This window comes from Osmia bicornis, unplaced genomic scaffold, assembly GCF_907164935.1.
Source record: "Osmia bicornis bicornis unplaced genomic scaffold, iOsmBic2.1, whole genome shotgun sequence".
Classification (NCBI taxonomy): Eukaryota; Metazoa; Arthropoda; class Insecta; order Hymenoptera; family Megachilidae; genus Osmia; species Osmia bicornis.
Genome location: NW_025791362.1, coordinates 61,849 through 75,329, shown reverse-complemented (window position 1 = coordinate 75,329; position 13,481 = coordinate 61,849). Strand labels below are relative to the sequence as shown.

General features: G+C 49.8%; 1 protein-coding gene across 1 annotated transcript; it reads right to left on the bottom strand.

Moving 5' to 3' along the window:
* Positions 1-9,403: 9,403 nt before the first annotated feature.
* Positions 9,404-10,209, bottom strand: LOC123989069. Its single transcript, XM_046289779.1, has 2 exons — positions 10,076-10,209; positions 9,404-10,004 (listed from the first exon to the last, which is right to left on the bottom strand). Exons 1-2 carry the CDS (start codon positions 10,207-10,209, stop codon positions 9,404-9,406), a joined length of 735 nt encoding a protein of 244 aa, XP_046145735.1.
* Positions 10,210-13,481: the final 3,272 nt, after the last annotated feature.

Sequence of the window (13,481 nt, the reverse complement as noted above, 5' to 3'; positions counted from 1 at the left end):
CCAATACCCAGGCCCGGCCGGGGACGCCATCGGGGCCCGGAGCGGGTGTTCCGAGTCCCCATGCGTCTGATGGCCTCGGCCAGCTCCCCCTCTGTGACCCACATGTCGTCGGTCTATTCGACTTGGACCGGCGGGGGCCAGGGGTGGCTACCGTCGTCACGAGGGAACAACGTGTCCACCACCTGGCCCAAGAACTGGGGGTCTAGGCTCTCCGTCACGGGGGGCGCCCAGGGCCTTAATTTGCCCATTGCGCACATATAAGGGCGCCCCCACGGATCGGCATCCAAAGAGCCGAGGAACTCCTGCCATGCCCGGGGACTTGGCCTCCCTGATGGCCAGCTGCAGAGCTACCACTAATACACGGTAGCACCCGTACAGCTCTTCCTCCCTCGCTGGGTCGCGGTTCCTTCTCCGACGGGCCCTTTGCAACTGGCGTCGGGCGACGTTGCAATTCTGCCGAATGTCTACGATTTCGCCCGACCACCAGTAAGCGGCCCGTCTGGGGAGGCATTTGGCCGGGGCATGGCGACGTCACAGATCGCCTTCATCGTGCCCCTGAACCATTTAACCTCCTCCCCTATATCCGCGACCGGACCGACCGGTTGCTCCGGCCAGGTTACAGCGAGGGCTGCGGCCATCAGCGCGTCCCTGTCAAGCCTCTTCAGCGCCCATCTCCGCGGCGATGGGCCGCTCGGCGGGCGACGGTCGGGGGTGGAGAATCCGAGGCGGATGTAGCGATGATCGCTGAGCGTCTCCGCCTCCTCCACCACCCTCCAACTCTGCACCAAGCGTGCGGCCGAGGGTGTCGCGTACGATAGATCAACTATCGACTCCCCTCGAGCGCGCACGCAGGTGCTGACCGAGCCCCGGTTCAACAGCCGGAGCTCGAGTTCCGCCGCTCACTCGAGTACCGCCTCACCCCTCGCGTCAGTTCTCGGGGACCCCCACGATTGGGCATGGGAGTTGAAATCCCCGAGGACGAGTGCCGGCCGGGGGTAGCAACGGGAGACAGCGTCTCCCACCCTGTCTAAGCACTCTTCAAAAGCCGCGAGGGGCCAACTGGGCGGGCCATACACGCCTACCACCGCGATCTCACACCACAGCACCGCCACATACCCTCGCCCCCGTTCTATTAGCGTAGGGGGCAGGGCAATGGCGGTGCCGATCACTGCCACGGAGCCGTCATCGTCCCCGAACCAGTCGTGTCTGTCTGGGACTCGGTACGGCTCCGCGGCCACAGCCAGCCCAATTTTCCACTCGGCAGGTGATGCAGAAGAAGGTCTTGCGCTCTGGCCGAGTGGTTCAGGTTGCCCTGAATTATGGGCCCGTTTGGCCTCATTACTTTTTCGAGGGGGCCGCCTCCACGGCCTTACCTCGTTTTGGGGTGGCGGACCTGCCACCCCTCTTCTTCTTAGGCGCAGCAGCCTTAGTTGGCTGCTGCTGCGCCTGTTGGGGGGATGCTACAACTCCCTGAACGGCGTCCTCTCCTTATTGGGCCTCCGGGACTTGGGGGCGCAAGACTTCGCCCCCAACCGGTGCCCCGCGGGTCGCCCCAAGTTGGTGCACAAGGGGCACCGCGGGGAGACGCTGCATGTGGCGGCCTTATGGCCCGACTCGCCGCAAACATAGTAGCGATCGGACCGATCCACCACGCACGTCCACCGCTCCCTCACATGTCCTTTTTCGAGGCAGCGGAAACACTGCAAAGGCCGCGCCGGCAGCGCCTCGACCCTGGCTGACGACCAGCCAACCAGGATCCTCCCGGAGGCGGCTATTTTGTTCAGCGCCGTCAGGGGGCACTTTGCCCATACAGTCCCCAGCCTGGCCGGGGAGATCCTGATCTCCCCGACCTTAACATCGGCTGGGGAACAACCTGTTAAGATAATATGTACGTACAAAGAAAGGAATGTAAATTTTTTTGTTTGAATTTGGCGGTGCCACGAGACGCGATGGCAAACGTATGTGCGCATGATCGAGCTGCGTAAGCCGATCGCGTATGATCTCGCACACTCTCCTTGTGTGCGTGTTCCAAGCAAGCGGTCGTCTATCAATTTTTGTATCAGTTCCTTTGTTCAATTAAACTACATTTTTCAATCGCTGTGGCTTTTTCATTCACGAACCTTAACAGGTTATGGGCCCAGTAGAGTAAGAAGATATCGGTACGTGGGTTGAATAAAGTAGAATTGTTCCTTTACGAGGGAGAGATTCGTTATAGCGGTAACAGTGAGTGTGCCTACACGTGGAATCTCTCGCCATTCAAGATGGAGACCGGCTTGAAAGTAGAAAAACTACGAAATGCTGATAACTGGCAGCAGTGGAAATTTGTGATTGAAGTCCTGCTTGATGACGACGATTTGCTAGATGTGTGCAACGGAACGGTTGTATAACCAGAGAGAGGAACGGAAAATTACGAAACAGAAATCAAGGCATGGACGAAGGCCAACAAAAGGGCTAAACGGTTAATCGTAACGACGATTGAAAGTGAACCACTAAAATTGGTAATGAACTGTGAAACCGCGGAGCAAATGTGGCAAAAGCTGTGCAGTGTATAGGACCTGAAAAGTGAAGAAAGTCTGTGTCTTACGCAGAAGAAGTTTTTTGACTTTAAATGGGACACAACGATTGGTGTTGCATCTAATTTCTCAAAAATCGAACAGTTGACTGGGAAAATGAAGACACTCGGCGGTAAGATTTCGGACTCAATGGTGATTTCGAGAATTCTCTCGACGTTACGCCCGTGTACCATCATTTCCACAGCGCGTGGGACAGCACTGAAAGCGCGAAAAGAACGCTGGAAAATCTAATGACTAGATTAATGACAGAAGAGTCACGCATTGAGAAAGATGCAACACAGATACCACAGTTGCCTTGTTATCGAAAGTGAAAATAAACAGTCAAACGCACAAGAATACGAACGCGAAACAATCTCCAGAACCACGTGGCGGTGAAAACAAGGCAAGGTCAACTCGATGTTACTCGTGCGGCAGAACAGGACATAAACAGAAAGACTGTAGAGGATGTTACACATGCGGTGTGAAGGGGCATTCTCTCGGGACTGCGCAAAAAGAAATGACGCAGAAGCAAAGAAGAACGCACAACATGTATCGTGTATGGCGAAGAGCATCAACGACGAGTGCTCTCTCGATGTAAACAACAACTACGAAGATGAACACTGGGTGATAGACTCCGGCGCGTCCGACCACATGACCCACCACGGCGAATGGTTTGCTGACATTCAACGGTTTGATCTGCCTCTACAAGTAAGAATAAGCAACGGTGAGCAGCTGACGGTGCTTGGTAAGGGAAACATCAATTTTGAAACACGAGTTGAAGGAAGATGGATCTGTGGAATAATGTATGACGTCCTATACGTTCCGAATTTGAATGTAAACTTATTTTCTGTTAGTAAGGCCGCAAAGAAAGGATTAGATTTTTCGATTTCGAACAATGGTAAGCAATGTGTTCTCGCGAGCGAAGGAAAGACTGTAGCGACGGGAATAGAATTCGGACAGCTTTACCTACTTGATATTCGTGTCTTGCTCCCTCAATTCGCGCACGCGGTAGATAAAGTAGACTCACTGCAATTATGGCATGAGCGGCTAGCGCATCAAAATAAGCGTCACGTAAAAACATTTCTAAAAATCTCGGAATTAACGTAGCGGTCGATAAAGAATTTTGCGATGCCTGTGCTATGGGAAAGCATCATCGGTCTGCTTTCGGAGAAAGAGAGGATAGAGCCAGCGCGCCAAGAGAAAGAGTGTACTCGGACGTCTGTGGTCCCATGGAAGTAGATTCACTAGGTAAAATAGATATTATGTAGTGTTTAAGGATGAGTACACCGGTTTTCGCGTAGTCTATTATATGCGTCAAAAGTCGGAAGTCATAGAAAAAATCAAAAGTTACTGTAACGAAATAAAAAACCAATTCGGTAGAGATATTAAAGAGTTGATTACGGATGGAGAGAGAGAATACATAAATAAAGAAGTCACCGACTTTTTACGCGAAAAAGGAATAAAGCATGCCGTGACGATTCCGTATACGCCAAAACAGAACGGCGTTGCTGAAAGAGAAAATCGAATCATTGTTGAAACCGCAAGGTCAGTTCTGTACGCACAAGGCAACTTACCAAAGACACTGTGGGCAGAGGCGATAAATTTCGCGGTACATGTTTTAAATAGAAGTGGTCCCACGAAAGTTGCAAACAGGACGCCTTATGATTTGTGGTTCGATAAGAGCGCGTCTGTGAAGCATTTTAACGTATTTGGCACGGAATGCTTTATTCACATACCCAAAGAAAAGAGACGTAAACTAGACAAGAAGTCCACGCGAGGTTTTTTTGTTGGATACAAGGAGGATCTAAAAGGTTATAGAATATATGTACCGGAAAAACACGAAGTAATTGTAAGTCGCGATGTAATATTTAAGGAAGAAAAACTCTCGTCGTGCTACCTAGACATTGAGGATGAAACGGTCATTGGCAAAAACAAATTCGCGAACGAAACAGAAACGGAAAACGAAGAGAAGAATGATAAAAAAGACGAAGACGAAATCTCGAGAGAACTACGGGACAGAACAAAAATTAAAAGAACGGAATTTTTCGGAAGTCCGGTGTCGCACTTTGTAGAGGTAGTTCTGCGCAATTACGTAGAAGCAGCAAACTCAAAAGACTCGCGATGTTGGGTTGAAGCCATGAAGCCAAAAGTTTTAAATAATAGATGGGTATTCAGGTTGAAGGAAAATGTCGACAATGATGAGAAAATATACAAAGCGCGACTAGTAATAAAAGGGTGTTCACAACGTGAAGGGATCGACTTTAAAGAAACGTTCAGCCGAGTAGTTAGGTACGATACGCTTAGGATTATGTTAAGTCTGACAGCACTCAGAAATCTAATTCTGCGCCAATTCGATGTAAAAACGGCATTCTTGTACGGAAACATAAGCGAAGAGATCTTCATGCGACAGCCCGAAGGGTTCGACGACGGGTCCAACCGAGTGTGTAAGCTGCAAAAAAGCCTATACGGCCTCAAACAAGCACCAAGGTGCTGGGGAGAACATTTTGCCAATTTTTTACTAAGTTGTGGTTTGAGGGAGAGCTCGTCGGATCCTTGTCTGTACTCTCGCATGAAAGATGGAAATATTTTAATGCTAGCATTGTGGGTCGATGATGGTTTAATCGCAGGATCGTGTGCGCAAGAAATTAACACCTTTGTAAACAAGTTGCGCGAAAGATTCAAAACGAACGTATTCATGAGTGTAAAGAAATTTGTCGGTATGGAAATCACGAAAACGCGAGATAGTTATATTTTGTAAATCAGCAAAGCTATGCGCAGAGAATAATCGACAAATTTCAACTGTCTCAGGCAAAAACTGCAAAAACCCCAATAGAAAGTGGGTGGAATGCGAATGACTTTGGAAGGGTCGATGAAAATGTACCGTATCGTGAAGCGGTCGGAGGTTTGATGTTCCTTCAAATTGTGAGCAGACCGGATATAGCGTTCGCCGTGAACGTTGCATCCAGAGCACTTGAAAACCCAACGATAGCCCACTGGAATCTAGTAAAACGAATAATCCGATACGTTAAGGGGACATGCGATTACGGACTACTGTACGGTGCCAATAGTAAGTTCGAAATTTTTTCCGATGCAGACTTCGCCGGTGACAACGAGTCACGCAAATCGACGAGCGGCGTTTTGTGTATGCTTGCGGGTGCAGCAATAAGCTGGCAAAGTAAGAAACAGCATTGTGTAGCGCTCTCAACAACCGAAGCCGAGTACGTCAGCGCTGCCGCAGCAGCGAAAGATAACGTTTGGATAACCGGGTTACTAAGCAATTTAGATTTTAAAGTTGATAGAAATGTACTGTTTATTGATAATCAAAGCGCGATGAAGTTGGTTAAAAACCCCGAATTTCATCAACGCAGTAAACACATAGACGTGAAATTTCATTTTGTCCGTGACCTGTATCAGAAGGGCACGATTGATGTAGAATATATCTGCACAGAAAAACAATTAGCAGACATACTAACAAACCATTAAACAAAGAAAGGTTTGAATTTCTTAGAAAGCGACTCGGGCTAACGTGCAAATCAGATGCAATCCAAAAAGGGGAAAGGAAAATTTAAATCCTTTAGGGAGAGTGTTAAGATAATATGTACATACAAAAGAAAGGAATGTAAATTTTTTTGTTTGAATTTGGCGGTGCCACGAGACGCGATGGCAAACGTATGTGCGCATGATCGAGCTGCGTAAGCCGATCGCGTATGATCTCGCACACTCTCCTTGTGTGCGTGTTCCAAGCAAGCGGTCGTCTATCAATTTTTGTATCAGTTCCTTTTGTTCAATTAAACTACATTTTTCAATCGCTGTGGCTTTTTCATTCACGAACCTTAACACAACCCCCCACAGCGGCCAAAGCCGCCGCAATCTCCTCCGAGGACACCGAGTCATCCAGGCCAGAGAGCCTCATCTCGCCCATTTTCATGGGGCGAGACACCCGGACCTCGGTGCCCCTGAACATCTCTTGAAGGCGGCCGGCTAGCGCAGCCGCTCTCTCTGTGCGCTGTTCGCCCGGTATTTCGAGTACCAGGCCGCCAGTGACCGCCCGCCGGGCCGAATCTCAGTGATCCCGATTGTCTTGAGATCGACCTTTTCGCGGGCGGTTGCCATCACCTCGGCGTACGTAGCCTTGGCCTCCGGGGCCAGAGTCAAGGTGACGGCCGCTGTTTTTGGCTGCCTGGCAACCCTCTTCTTGCCACTATTGGCCGGGGCTGGGACAGGGACAGCAGTCCTCTTGGGGGTAGCCTTAGCTCCCTGCTGCTGCATCATTGGGACCCCGGCCACCTCCTCCTTCTTTTGGGTCCTTTTGGCCTTGCGGCCCACGATCGTGGCCCAAGTTTCCCCCTGGGCTGCAAGGCGGTTCTCCTCTTGAATGCTTCGGATCCTCGCCTCCAGGGACGACTCCATCTTCGCCTCCTCCCTCGGTAGCGGCGTGACCTTCTTCCCCCCAGAGGGTTTCGGCTTGGGAGCAGCCTTGGCCCCCACAGCAGGCTTGGTCTTGGGGGCGGCCCTTGCCCCCGCAGCATTATGCCCCTGCGACTCGTGGACCGGGGCCACCCCGCCCTCTCGGGACGCCACAAACTCTGCCCTAAGGGAGGAGACCTGCTGCATTAAGGCAGCAAGACACACCCGGATGTCCCTTGCCTCAGGGTCCACCGTCTCCACCCGGCGAATCTTGGGCGCCCCCTTCGGAGGAATGGGGGCGACCTTTTTAGCCGCGATGGTGGTAGGCGGGGCCATCTCCAACCAGGAGGGGTCAGCCGCTGGCTCGGGCATGGCCACCTCCTGATCAGGCCTCCTCTTTTTGACCCCTCCTTGAACCTCGAGGGGGAGGCCGGCCTGATCATCTTCTCGGCACGGGCGGGAGCGACAAAGATGGGGGCCTCGACAGCCCCCAAGCGAGCTCGGACCTCCGCCAGCTCTTTGCCTAGTGTGAGCAGCTGCTCGCGTTGTTTGGCGAGCTGCTCATCCCGTTGGCGGAGCTGACGCCTCAGCTCCGCTATCTTCTCCGCTCCGCTGCCCGGCGTCGTTCTCTTGGCCATCTCAATATTGATGGCCCTAATGCGCCTGGCAGCCAGCCGGAGGGACCTCTGGAAAGTCTCCTTCAGGCCCTTCGAAACGGAGGCAACCCTCTCCACATCAGCAGTAAGCTCCAGTGCCTGTGCCGCCAGTGCTGTTAATGGCTCATACCGAAGCTCCATCTGCAGCTGTTCCTGGTCTGGCAGCAGGATGCTGCCCTTGCTTGGGGCGGGTGGAGGGAGAGAGCGGTCGAGCACTCTCTCATCATCCTCCAAATCCGCCACCCGCCTCTTAGCCTCCAGGAACTCTTCTTTGGCCCGCGCCAGAGTGGTGGTCGGTGGCCTTCCCCTCTTCCTCACGGGGCGATCAAGCGAAGCAACGGAAGTTCCGACTCGTCCGAATCGTCTTCGCTGTGCACCCGAGCTGGGGTTCTCCTCCCCGATGTAGAGGAACCCCTCCCTCCTCTCTTGCCCTCTGGGGTCGAGGCGCAACAAATCCTGTTGGCCCCTGGATGCCAAGCAGCACCCGTACATCCTACATGTTCATTGCCTTGTCCGTATCCGTTGCAGTTTTCGTTGCCGTATCATCCCGTCCTGTTTCTTTGTTGGTTGTGTCACAAATTATCCATTCTGGGTCGGTCTAGAGGTCCACCTGGGCAGAGCCGCCTTACTCGGGCAAGGATAATACACCCAGGGGGTCGCCAGGTACCCCGGGGTTGGCCACTAGGGACTGGTGCACCCATCAGCCACCCCTGGCGCTGGACTCCAGGGGCGCCCTCATCACCGCGTACCGCAGCTTGGGGCTAGGGATTTTTTATAGAGGATGTCATCCTCGCAGGCCGGCCAATGAAGGCAAGCCCCCCCGTTCCAGCGAGACGTGACCACTGGGTTACGGTGTAATTGCTTGGGCACTCCGGGTTCGCTACCCGCACCAGACCGCCACGCAGCCTGGCCCCTGGAGAACTCAACGACGCTGCAGCCACCTTTTCGCCTCTCCGACCCAGGCCTTACCGGCAAGGGAGGCCCTGCCAGGATCCGTAGATCCCACCGGCATCGCCCCGAGTCATCTGCGAGGCTACTTCGACAGCAGCAAGCGCCCCCTTTTAGTCGCCTTGTACGACAGGCAGGGGTTACCGTGTCTGTATTCTATCCCACAGTCACAGGGGAGGTTTTGATAGGTTTTCCTTCCCTTGGTGTTTGGTCCGCGGGAGCTATTTTATTTCACTCCTACCCTCCATGCACTCCGAAAAGTGCATGGCGAGCGGTCCCCTTCCGCCACCTGGAGACGCGCCACATCGGGGTATCACCTTACCGCCCATCAGTACACTTTTTTTTTTTTTTTTTTTAACGAGGAGGGAAAATGCGTTACGCCACACCGGACAGGTGTACGTTCGGTAGTGTGGGACTCCAAGTTGGTAACTTGTGTACCCACTAAAAACCCTACCTCGGTTTCTCCATACAGATGCCTGTGGTGTGTTATTGCACCCTTACCCCGGAACCGCAATAAGCATATCTTCAGGGCGGGATCACCATATCAGGCCGTTGTCTTTGACAAGAGACTTAGTCCTAATTACAATCTATTGTTTACTTACTTCAACACCTATTACCTCCGGATCGGTTATTTATTTTTCCTCTTCTGTTTTTTGCTCTGATTAAAGGTTTTCAGAACATATCTTTCATGATTATTTTCCCATTAATCACTTTGCTGATGTATTGGATGACAAGTCCCCTATAGTCTGTGTTTTTAATCGTTTCAATGAAATTTTTGATGCTAAGATCTTCTTTTAATTGTATGTTTAGTTGCAGCCTTTCCGCTGCCCACCGGTCGCACTAAAAAATGGTATGTTCTGGGTCGTCCGTTATCCCCGGGCAAAACCAGCAGTCTGCACTTTCCTGTTTTTTAAACTTTTTTAGGTACATGCCGAAACACCCATGTCCTATAAGGGCTTGGGTGAGATGGTAATCCAGCAGTCCTGGGCCCCAGTTGTACCATTCACCTATGTTTGGGATCAACCTGTATGTCCAACGTCCCTTCATTGAGGAGCCCCAATGCTCCTGCCACCTTGCCATGGTGTTCTTTCTTTCCTCTTCTTTGTCTCTGTCATTCAGGGCTTTGTTCGGGTTTTTACTTCTTTTCTCGAAAAGCCTCATCCTCTCACCCACTAGCAAGTCAAGTGGTATGTGGCCCGTGATTACACACAGCGCGTCTGCCGAGGTGGTGCAGTAGGCTCTTGCCACCCTAAGTAATGCCGTGCGTTGCATTCCGTTTATTAGGTCTACGTTGCCTTTAAACACCAGGCTCGTCCCCCAGATTGGTGCTGCGTACATGATCACTGCCTCCACGACCCTGTAGTATAATCTCCGTGGGAGGTTTCCAGCACTGTACGCATTAGGCATCAGTAACGATAGTGCACTGGCGTAATTCAGTGCTCTATTACAAACGTTTGTAATGTGGTTTTTAAACCCACGACTATTTCCCAGGATCAGTCCGAGATATCTTGCTTCTCCTGGACCGTAATATCGCTGTCTCCGCACTTGAAGGTTAACGGTTTAGGGATCTTTCTTGCTGTTAGCATAATGGCCTCAGTTTTCTGGTGGGCCAAAGAGAGGCCCTCTGATACGTACCACTCGGTCATATTTCTAATGGTCTGCTCGGCTCGCATTATAAGGAGCCGTATATTTCGTGATGACCACTATTCCTATATCGTCGGCATATCCAATAACAAAAACATTTTTCCTAGTGTACATCCGCAGCAGCTCGTCGTATACTAGATTCCAGAGTAAGGGACCGATAACTGAGCCTTGAGGTACCCCCCCAAATACCTGGAAACGCGAATGTTCGTCTGCGTCTTCATATATGATCCATCGATCATCCAGGTAGCTTCTGGTCATTTTGATGAGGGTTGTAGGAAATCTCCTCTTTACCATTTGCTTGATAATGCTGTCCCATCTGACCGTGTTGAATGCATTCTTGACATCCAACATGATCAGCAAGCAGTGATACCCATCCTCTCTAGCTTTGTTTCCGAGTCTATTAATCTCACCCATGGCGTCTAAGGTAAAATGCCCTTTACGGAAACCATGTTGGTTTGGCGCAAAATCACAGTCCTTCAAGGCTTTTAAAATCTTCTTCTTCATGATATGTTCTAGCATCTTAGCCAGGCACGAGATTATCGAAAGCGGTCTATATGCTTTCTCAGAATTCTTTGCTGATGGTTTACCTTTAGGTAAGAGGACAAGCCTACCCGTCTTCCAGTCTCTTGGCCAATAACCACTGGAGTAGCATGTGTTGAAGATATAAGTTACCCATTTTGCAGCCTCCGTACCCATCACCCTGGCCATTGTCGGTGTTAGCCCATCAGGGCCCAGTGCTTTCTTCGGTGCCAGTCTTAACGCAGCCGTGCGGACTTCTTCCTCCGTGATTGCATTATCTTCCGCCCTCTGTGCCTCGTTTACCTGTGCGCTAGGTTCATTTATTTCAGTATTGGTATCACCATTTGGCTGAAGTATAAACATTTTTTTCACTACGCCTTTAACATCCTCAGCGTTCAAGGTTTCAGGGGCGGTCCTACCTTTCACCGCTTTCATCACACTTTTATAGGGCCTACCCCAAGTGTCCCGGTCTATTGTACGTAGAAGGGATGCCCAATAATCCCTTTTGGCCTTCCTGATCTCTCGATTTAGTACACTCTTACTCTCCTTAAATTCTGCCATTAATACCTTCTTGGTTTCCTCATTTCCGGTTTTCTTTTTTGCTCTGGTAAACTGCCTCCTGGCCTTTGCGGCTGCCTTCCTTTTGGTCACGACTTCTTCGGTCCACCACGGTACAAGGGTGTTTTTCCCTTCCCACATGGGTCTAATAACTGTGCACTTTTTCAGCATCGAATTTATGTCGTTAATAAATATGTCCACATCTGTTTTTGTGTTACTCCTGGTAAGTGCCTCGAAGTGCTCGTCACCATATTTTTTCAGGAATATGCTGAGGAACTTGTCTGCATCTATCCTATTATATGTCAGATCTAGTAGTGGCTTAACAATCCTCTTAGAGTTTTTAGCCGCATTCCACGTGTGTAACAGGTATCTATGATCCGATGCCGAGTAATTGTTCAGTACCTCGGAGCTAGTTAGGTCTCGAATCCCTTTTTTCCCACATATCATTATATCTATTCTCGATCCTTTACCCCTATCACAGGTATTTTCACCCTTCGAGATAGTCGGGTGTAGCTCAGTGGAGATCATGAATTGGTGGAGTATTTTCCCCCTGCCACACCAATGATCAGCTCCCCACAGTGGTGCTTTTGCCTTAAAATCTCCTGCTAATATAACACCCTTTTCAATGTCACGGTAATTTACCACTACAGGCGCTAGTGTAATCAGGAGTGCCTCGAATTCCTGGGGGGTGGTGTTGGGGGACGCATATATGCTAAAAATACAGTATCCATTATACTTGATACCCACCCACCCATTGTCCCTTGTGATATACTCCCACTTCAGATATTTTGCCACTCCCCTAGGAGTGACATAGATAGCTGCTCGGTTTATAGGGTCAGAAAGCCAACCATCCAGTATTTTATATGGTTCTGCTATTACCACAACATCAGCTTGATATTCATTCGCTGTTACCGTGAGCAGGTCGTGTGCCGTCCTGCAGTGGTTCATGTTTAATTGTATTATCCTAACGAATTCTGTTTTTGTTTATCACAGCTTCCTTATAAATAGGACAGCGAGTCGATGCCGCCACGTGGTCCGTTTTATTCTCAGGATATCCTTTCCCAATGCATAATCTACATTTGGGAGGATTGTCACATTCCTTCATCACATGACCAGCTATTCCACATTTCCTACACATTCCAGTCAGTACACTTGGGCAGGTCCGTGGACCTAACCTAACCCAACCCTAACCTAACCTTTTTTTTTTGTTTGCGGGGAGGAGGAAAATGCATTAGGCATACCGAGTGGATACCATCCCGGTAGTGTGGGACTCTCGGACCTAGTGTCGCCTACTCACTAAAAACCCCCTCCTCGGCTTACCTGTGTATATGTATTTGTGACCAGGCGAGATCGGAACCGCGTTCTTGCATTACTTCGACCCCCCTATTGGGCCACCCTTATTCTATTTTCGCATGTACGTGTCAATTAATACCTTGTTTGTACTTGTTCCTTAATCGGTATTTACTACTGTAGTTGTGCTACTGTACCGGCAGTACCTTCCCGTCCTGACAGATTGTTTTCTGTACCATATTCATGGTGTCAGGGTTAGCCTCATATTTCCTGATGCTACGTCCTGACCTCTATACACAGTAATGCTTCGAATAAGCAAGTCGCTCGGGACCGAACAGTTGCTTATTTCGAAGCAGGTATGCTATTCGGCTTGACTTTGTTCTCGAAACGGGACGATAGAGAACGCAAGAAACGAGTGAGAGATCCGAGGTAGCGGCAAATCATAAAGTGATCGGCCGAGCAGCGATGTTATTTTTTGGACAAGGATAGAATATAGCATTCCCTCTCATTCTCGCAATATGCTTTATTTCGAAGCAAATATACCAGACTGAGAAAGCATTATATATATTCCATCCTTCTTCTACTAACCGATGTCACTGCTCAGTCGAGCGTGAAATTTATTACCCTAAACATCGGCTTCGCGCTTTCATGGACCTCTCACTCATTTCTCGTACCTCTCACTTTGCGGGCGACTTCAAACAAAGAAGAGGGAATAGCGAGTTGCTTATTTCGAAGCAGAGACCACTTGCTTATTTCGAAGCATTACTGTACTTTGGTATTTATATTTATACCAATCTTCACCAATAACATCTCTTTCACTTTATTTTTATATATTTCATTTCAACTAGTTAGTTAGTTACATAGTGTTTGTACTAAAGTATTTAACAAGAGCAATTTCGTTACACTT

Excerpts from the sequence above, each read along its gene's own strand:
- LOC123989069 (XM_046289779.1), bottom strand. The coding sequence starts at position 10,209 with ATGACCGAGTGGTACGTATCAGAGGGCCTCTCTTTGGCCCACCAGAAA. Across the intron at positions 10,005-10,075 it reads GATATTACGGTCCAGGAGAA|AGCACTGAATTACGCCAGTG; the intron begins GCAAGATATCTC and ends CGTTTGTAATAG.